At 49.1% G+C, this 8,852-nt stretch overlaps 1 protein-coding gene across 1 annotated transcript in view; it reads left to right on the top strand.

Moving 5' to 3' along the window:
• Positions 1-1,332: 1,332 nt before the first annotated feature.
• The window catches only part of LOC135919058 (uncharacterized), a 210,220-nt gene continuing 202,700 nt past the window's right edge, over positions 1,333-8,852 (top strand). Inside the window, exon 1 of the mRNA XM_065452799.2 lies at positions 1,333-1,406. Within this exon, the coding sequence (XP_065308871.2) occupies positions 1,382-1,406 (25 nt within the window). The 5' untranslated portion in view covers positions 1,333-1,381. The remainder of the gene's footprint in view (positions 1,407-8,852) is intronic.

The following is an 8,852-nucleotide window of genomic DNA, read 5'->3' as shown; positions in this document are numbered from 1 at the left end:
CTTAGCTGACCAGCATAGGTACGTCAGCAGATATTTAAATACGTCTACCTTGGATAGTAATGGCGGTGAATTCTTGTCTGGTACTGGTCTCGGAAAGCTTGCCATTTGCGCCGCTTCAACGGTTGTCGATGGTGTCATCTACTGCACAGAATGAGCACTGAGGGGAGGGCACCTGGTCAGCCCTGTGGCGATAAATGTTTAATAACGGTGTTCGACAGCATAACCGGGTAAAAATTCCTTCAGTTTTTCTGGTGTGAAAGGAATTTTTTTTAATAAAGGTTCTTCTTGCTTCCGGGGGTATGAGCCATTGATGATGACAGTGTTCGACATGCTGTTGTCGGTTATGTGCGTGATTGGAAATAATCTAATCACCTTTCGCTTCAGTTTGATAAGTGCTTGCAGCGTCTGCCTGATGGTGCTATGAGTCAATTGGACTTTTTAGTTGCTTACGGTGGGTTGAGCTTTTCATGATAGCTTTTGTTGACGCATACGAAAAACACACAGAACCCTAGCCATATACAGCTTCGTTGTAAAAAACAGCAAGACAGTGCTCAAAAAGCCGCGGTCGCATTTTCGTAAACGTATCTTAAGGTTACGACGTGAAACCACCTGTTGCGTCAATAAAACACATGGATAAAGGAAAAAAAAGGAGGGAGCATACCGCAACGCGACTGAAGCCAAATCTGTGGTGGCCAAACACGTCATCCCAAGTCAAAGTGCGCGGTTGGCTTTTGTGTTCCCACTGTGCAGGCAGAGCCGCGGAACAAGCGCGCACAATAAAAACATCTGGCATAGCTACTGGGAACCGGACGCCTCAGCAGATCTCGATACTTGCTCTGTGATCTCGACTGAAGAGGTCACGTTTTGGGCCACCACTGTGGCTTCATGGAGCGTTCGAATGCGAAGGCTAATAATGTTCCCTCCTAGATTTTTCCTTCCTCCAAGATCAACCAATTCTGAGCGTGTATCGGCTAGATGGCAAACGGTGTGCAGACGACGCGGCGCGGACGAACACACTTTGAGGGCTTTTCGGTCTTCCTATTGCCTCAGTAACCGTGTACTTCTACAGTGCGGCAAGGAACTCTTGATTTCGAGTATAGTAGAAGTGTGAGGTGGGCATGACGGAATAAATTATGATGAGTGTACGCTCTCTATTCTTGCCTGCAACTCGCTATGGAACGATTTGTCGATCATCAATGTCAGGTAAAGCTTGCATCACCTGCCAACTTCACTGCAGAGCATCGCTGTCGGAGAAGGGTGGCTAGCAGTGTGGACTTGCGACCAGCTGCTCCACCTCCTGAGCGATGCGGGCATTCAACGCCAAGTCTTGTCAACGCCAGGTGGTGCGATTCGGTTGGTTGGAGCGGGCACATTACTGGCGATGTATTACGGCGTTGAAGACACAGGTAAGCCTAGGAAAGAGTTAGTGTACGTCATTGGTGTACATACTGCAACAGCACGAAACAGCTGGTATCGTCTGCTTCCTGTGAGAAAACTGAGATATTTGCACATGTAGCCATGATCTTCTTGAGGCTCTCGAATGCTCACCACTTAAAATGGTGAATCTTTATTGGCTGAAATCCAATCACCAACTCGACCGTGCTACGATTTGCCCAATTGACATTTCTCCTATAGAAATATCTATTTTGTTTCACAAGATTTTCATATATAAGTTTCGCGCATTGTCGTTGCATTTACAATTTTTTTATTCCTATCCTGCAGGTATTGCTTGAAAAGGCGTGCTGTTATGAAAGAATGTAGGAGAAGGGGTGCAGTGAACTGAATGGTGTTAGTGTTGTGAACATGCACATTCATGCAGACACACCCTGCTTTCAGTCTTCCTTATGAAATACGAGCATCTTCTGCATTATGGCTCTTTTCATTCAGCCCCTGTCGGCACTTCTACCTCGGATCATACCTGGCAACATAAGAGCTACTCCATTATCAAGGCTGATTTCATCCATCCCCATGCTCGCCTACCTTTCTAGAGTGCAGGTCTTAGACGGCCGCAACTGCGGCGGGCGTCGGCGTTGTCCCTCGTAACCGAGCGGACGAGCACCGCGGAGGAAACCGAACGCCGAGTGCAGCGAGAGATAAAATACTGGGATCGCGAACAGAGTGCGAGAATGAAAGCGGAGGAGGAAGGTATGACCAAACCGTCAGAAGCAAAGCGTACTGCCGCTCAAGACGCGTTGTGGCGACGATGGTTACTAGATGACGCCATAGTTGGGCGCGCCGTCTCTATGGAAACAAGCGGATGCAACGTCTGGCTGCGGCGACTGCTCCGAGACGCCCCCACGCATCAGTGCATTGTGCCGCACAGCACAATCTCCACGCCACCGAGCTACTTACAACGTTCGCTTAACAATAAGCGACGCAACTAGTGGTATGCATCCTTTGCGGCTGCTGTGAAACGAGCTGCCGGTGCAGAAGTTTAGCGGTTAGCAGGTTCTACAGGAATCCACACGTTCGCACTGGCGCAGAAAAGACCCTGCCGTTCGCGCCACCGAAGCAGAAAATCATCGCCGCCTCAGAGAGGAGCCAGGAACAAGCGGCGCTGAAGCAGCGTCTAGGCGCGCGACTGGAACACCTTGCCGTTGAGAGCTGTGCTCAAATTTCGCCTTACCGAGTATCGTAATCGTTGTGATTTTTTTTATTTAACCAAGTGTCTAAAGGTATGGCGGACGAACGCGGGAACGAAACAGTTTTATTGTGATAGCAATTATGTGGACACTGCAGGCGCATTTTTGCCGTCGCCGTATTGTTCCGTATAAAGTAGAACGACAATAACCGGCGCAGCGCATCGTACACTGCATGTGTGAGTGAAAGCACGCAAGAGAAGCTGTAAATTACGGCTGAATCTTGCGCCCGCCAAAAAGAAAGCGGAGAGGAAACGCGCTGTTCTCCGTTGGTGAATCGGAGGTTCCTGTAGATGGCAATGGAATTTCTGCGACAAGAGCCGATATCTCGCGGTCGTTCACAAGCCAGATGTCGCCAAAGACATGCCTCTGGGAAGAATTGGAGTCGAGCTGTTAAAATTAAGGAGGAGTCAAGTTTCGTTGCCTGTAACAGTGAGCACGGCATGGAGAATAGCCAAATTTCTTTCAAACAGTATGTCAGCGGTAGGACATAGTACACAGGCGCCTTTAGGAACAGATGGAAACAGCAGGAGAGTGACATACATAGTATCTTGAGGCGACAAGCGGATGTCTTCGGGCGAGCACAACCGTTGTTGTGTGACTGGTGCACTGCAGCAGCCATGGGGCAGTTCAAACTGACTGACACTGGACGCGCAATCCAAGAGGGCTGAATCGGACGATAACATGTCTAAGCCAAGTATCACGTCGTAAGGGCATTATTCGAAAACAGGCAAGGAAACAGTCGTTAGGCGCCCCGCGACGCCAATGAGAGCGGCGCACAAACCAAGCACGACAGGGGTTCCTCCGTGGGTGACGCGAAGAGTGCATGATTCAACGGGTGCGAGAACTTTGTTTAGGCGTCGCCGCGATCGGGCAGTCATCGCGGATACATGCGCACCAGTGTCGATGAGTGATGGGACACTGACGCCATGGACTAAAACGTCCATCAAGTTCTGTTTGGTCGGCAAAGCGATCAGAGGGTTTTGCTGTCGAGTTGTCAATGCAGCGTCAGCTACTGGGACTACATCGCTTAGTTTTCCATCAATTTCATTGCATTACATTTGCATTGCATTTTACATCAATTTCATTGCATACAGTCAGTCCTACTGCTTCGGTCCCTGTCACGGACCTGAAGCCTTTCTTAAGAAGGAAACTGCGAAACCACTGGCAACGTAAGTGGGACGCAGAAGTAAATAACAAACTGCACGTGATAAAGTCACAGTTAGGTTCTTGGCCCTCCGTAACAAAATCACGGCGAACAGATGTCCTATTCTGTCGCCTCAGAATAGGACACACATTTGGTACACACAACTTCTTACTCACTGAAAATGATCCTCCAACCTGCGGTAGATGCGGGGAGAGGCTGACCGTCCTCCATGTCCTCCTGGAGTGTCGGAAAGCCGAATCTGACAGAAAGAAACATTTTCCGTCAGCATACCGGCAGCATATTCCCCTTCATCCTGTAATGTTACTCGGCCCAGAACCGCTCTTCGACACTAACGCAGTCCTAAGTTATCTGAAAGATGTTGTGTTGCATGTTGTTAGCCCAACATGTTCGTAGCGTCTCCTCTCTTCAGAGGATGGCGCTGCGATAGTTCTTTCGTGTAGCACGTGCCTCTAGGCCCTTGTGTTTCAAGGGCTCTGGCGAGGCAACAGTGCTCCAGGCAATTTTTACCATCTCATATATTTTCTATTCTGCATCATTCTTTCACGATGGATTTTAGTGTTCATAGTATTCGTCATCTGTCATCGCCATAATTTTATAACAAGTTAATTTTACGCACTTTACAGCGAATATTTTTAGGCCACTTTACAGCCAAGTCACATCTTCCATAATACATCGTCAACATTACCACTTGTCGTGGCGCTCTTTGGCCAAACCTGGCCCTTGCGCCACAAAAAACCACACATCATCATCATTAGTTTTCCGAAGACGGGCGGCGGGACTTCATCGGGCACGGTGAGCGACAAGCATGGGGCAATACGGACGATGGTCTACGAGGTGGTGGCGAACAGGACTGGTGACGTCAGAATGACGACGAGAGACTGTTCCAAGGAGCAGGAGCGTCATTGTTTGGCTGTTGCGGTGCAAATGGAGGCTGCCAACGGCGCTGGCTCTCCTCGCGGCTATAATAGCTGGTCACTGGCGGTGGCAGAGGGGAGGAGACAGTACGGTTGTTACGGTGCAGAGCAACGTGACTAATACGCCACAAGGCTAAACAGGTTGGCCAGTCGTCTACGGTTCGCCACCCGGCTGAATTTCGGTAGCGTGCAGGATACCGCGGACCACTTGATGGACCTGGAGCATGAGGCAGCTGCGAAGTGGCAATGGCGAATACGGAATGAACTCCACATGATTAGCGATGTTTTAGCGCACTATTGCCTGCACAAATTGTGCTGTGAATTTTCGTGCGGATCATGCTCCCTGGCACTATAATCCACGATGTGCAAAACCGGTTTTAGATTTCGCGTCGGGGCGCTCAAAAATTGTGAAACGCGGAATTGTTCTATGGTGCTTACGCGCGGCCTTGGAAGGGGCTTGCGTGCTCAATCTCAGCACGAATTTCCGAAGGCAAGTGGAACGCCTTAAGGCAGCAGGTTACCTCGTGCACCTCATAACATCAGTTTGTGACAAGCTCGCGCAAATGGCTAAGCAAGGAAAATGGCGGCGACATTCTCATAACATGCCCTATAGCAACTTTGTCTGCCTCTTTCACCCCGCACGCCAACTAATATCGCTTGCAGCCAGAACTCAGCGCCCTGACAATCGAGTCGCCATCGGCAATCCACCCCGGCCGCTACCCACGTTGGGACTCTCACGAGCTGATAGGTCCCTGTTGCTCAGTCTACGCATTCGCTGTGTCAGAACTGCGGAGTGGGTCTCTCGACATTCAGGCACCGTCAGTTCCGTCAGCGAGAATTGCACTGTGGGAGTTGATGAAACTACCGTTAACATTCTCCTTGGCTCCGCTGCTTACAGCTCAACTCGCGATACACTAATAGCCTCGTACCGACGCCTAGGACCACTAACCACTAACCTTATCCACTAACCTTTATACCCGGCTATAAGCCGCGTCCGCTTTTCGTTTTCTACTTGTTCGCAGCATTACGCTCGACTTCCTCCTTTCGTGCCTGCTTTACACTCTTTTTCCCCAATTCCCCTGCTCCGTGCAGTACGGTTGAGGTTTCCTCCTAACCCAGAGACAGTTACGATACTACACTTAAATCTTCTATTTTCCCAACTCAAGGTCACTTACTACTGCCTTGTAAATGGCATCTCTTCCTTGAAGTATTTCTTATGTTGCTGATTATGTACATTTTTTAGGCTTCATTGCTTTAACACTGTAGAAATTTTGTAATCTGTTCTTTTTTCATAACCGTAATTGACGCCTTTTTATTTATGTATTATGTAACTAAGAACAACAGGTCCCGCTGCAGTTCCTAACCGTGGGACCTCTTTCTGTATAACTTAAACTGCATATATGTACCACTAATGAATGAAGTAATAAACTTGAACCAGCACCTAAAGGAGGTCTTGCGACTTTTCGGCTAATCCTTCCTCTTAGTACTACGCCACACTTATTATCCGTCTGTCACGGCCGACTGATCACATTGATAACAAAAGCCTATTCATAACACGGCCGGAGCGGCACTCTGATGACGCACGAAATGCGAAAAGCAATGTAATAGGCATAGAATATTTCAAAATCCTGCCTTTACTCAGACGGCGTCCAAAGAGTACGCGCGAAGCTGTATTTCGAGCCAGAAACTTGCTTCGATCGAAAGCCAAATTAAGTAACCGTTTTATTTTTCATGAAAGTGTATACATGCTGCAAAAACGGGTTCGTGTCAAAAACTAAAAGCGAAATAAACAAACCGGGAAGCGACCAACGTGTAGAGAAAAGGCAAAACCGATGCGTTCAAGAAAGTAAATATACCACTTCTAAATCAGCCGATTCGGCAATCAGGATGCCCGAAAAAAAAATTAGATTTCAGTGTGCCCTTGTGATCTATATATTCGTAAGCTCCGTTGAACACCAGCCTAAAAGACGTGTTCGAATACGTCTCTTCTTGAAGCTACGCAGTACTGTGTCCGTTTTATCAAAAATTATCAGGCCTTCTTGATGACCGACGCCGGAATTCGGCAGACATTCGTTATACTTGCCTGGAACTAATCTGACATCCGTCTCAATCATGTGAGCAAGATCTTTCGCATAACCCCAAAGAAACAAATCGAATGGAGAGAGGTTACGTGACCTAGCCGTACAATAGGCCCGTGCATCCCCATCTCTTGCGAATGAAAAGCCGCATCCAGGCAGATTCGTGCTCGGCTGCGTCTGTGTGCGGGTATCCCATCTTGCTGATACCATAGAAGTGGAAGACGTTACAGCGGGACTTCGCTGAGAAACTCACCCACCACTAATTCAAGGACTTTGTTCACGTAACGCTGTCCCGTCAATGTATGATCGAAAAAGTTTGGACGGGTTATAGCACAGGCCTAACTTTCGAACCACACATTGTGTGACCCCTGGTACTGGTGGAGATTGTGTTTTACCGAGTGTAGATTGGAGTCCGCCCAACTGTGTGCATTATTGCAAACTTACATTGACGTTTCTGTGAAAATTGGCTCCATCTGTGCACATAATGTTGCTGAAAACGTCCGGTGACTCATAGGATTTTGGACGACTGTTGTGCGCGACGGCCGTTCACAGGGAGGTGGGGATGCCAACCCTGCGACATGCAGTTGTCACGCTTCACGCTACGATTCTTCACACCTCTCATCAGTCCAAATTAGCCTTTCCACGCGGGAGTGAAGGTCCGTGCAAGGGTACGCTTGTAACCAGTGAGGCGCAGCAATGGGCATGACCACGCCGGGGATCACAGTCAGCGTGCCTTCCCCCTACTTTACCTGTTTGGGCCCAGTGATGTGCGTGTGTTTCTGACCGGGCTCACAAAAAGAGCACCAGCTCACCAATACCATCAGCGCACCGAAAGGAGCAACCAGCTCACCGACGCCGGGATTGGTTTCCTGACGCCATCTGTCTCCTGATGCCGGATTGGTGGAAACCGTGGTTAATGACGACGCAGGCGTAAAAAGCGGATCCAGGCGGCTGAGGAGGAGGAAGCTCGGAAACAAAGTGACTCGTACATGCTGAGACGCTACCATACTGTCCTCCGATATTTGGAGCCGTTCTGTAATCTCAACCATGTACCTTCTTGAATATATGCCTTTTTCTTCATACTCTTAAACCTCGCTCGGAACCCTTTCTCCCGGCATCTGGCATGACACCATCGATGGAAACTTCGTTGGCCGCAAGGATCCCCGACTTCGCTACAGTGCGAGTCAGCGGAGAGATTGACCTCACGGAACTTGGACGTGCTCACAATCGCAACAGGACCCAATTCGAGAAATGTAAGCGATTCTACAGGTGCCTACCTTCTAAGCATTGGTACTGGTTAAGGTGGTACGGGTGAAAGGCCGTCATTTAGAATCCTCCAAACTGATGACTACAAAATTGGTACTCGGGCTGCCACATTCCACACGCCAGCTGTAGGTTTGAGGCCCGAAATGCTACAACGTCCCTGCGTAGGTTAGGACTCAAACATGGAGTCCTCCGCCGCTGTTTCTTAATGCTGCCGGTTGGTCTCATGTTTTCATCATTTCTGATGATAGTCGACGCGTTTGGTCCACCGACACAATTCCATGACGCAGCAGCTATCCCAGCTTGTTTCCAAATACAGTGGAAGCTCGTTAATTCGAACTTCAATAATTCCAATTTATGGATAATTCGAACTGTACGATTTGGTCCGGCCAAGCTCCACAGAAGTCTATGTATAAAAAAGTCCGTTAATTCGAACGCGAGAAGGTTCCCTCACGGATAATTCGAACTACGCTCGCCTGGCACACGGCCAGAGAAACGCGCCTACTGCCTACACACAAGGCTGTATTGCCTCCGAAACGGTGAGAACGGCGAGAGAAGGCAAAATCGGAAAAAAAGGCAGCGGCGGCCGCCGCCTCTCCGTTCTACGTAACCTCCGAGACTTCTTGCCCGTTGCGAATCTCGGAGGCTTTGCAAATCTTGTACAGCTGCTAATGTTGTGTGGAGATGGCACGGCAAGCTCCACAACACAGCGAATCAAGTACGTCGCAGCTGCGCTTGCAATCAAGAACCAACGAATCGGGGCCTTCGCCACCTTCACATCTTCAGCGTC

Source organism: Dermacentor albipictus, unplaced genomic scaffold (genome assembly GCF_038994185.2).
Source record: "Dermacentor albipictus isolate Rhodes 1998 colony unplaced genomic scaffold, USDA_Dalb.pri_finalv2 scaffold_15, whole genome shotgun sequence".
Classification (NCBI taxonomy): Eukaryota; Metazoa; Arthropoda; class Arachnida; order Ixodida; family Ixodidae; genus Dermacentor; species Dermacentor albipictus.
Note: the sequence above shows the minus strand (reverse complement) of the source record. Positions and strands in the feature narration are given on the sequence as shown.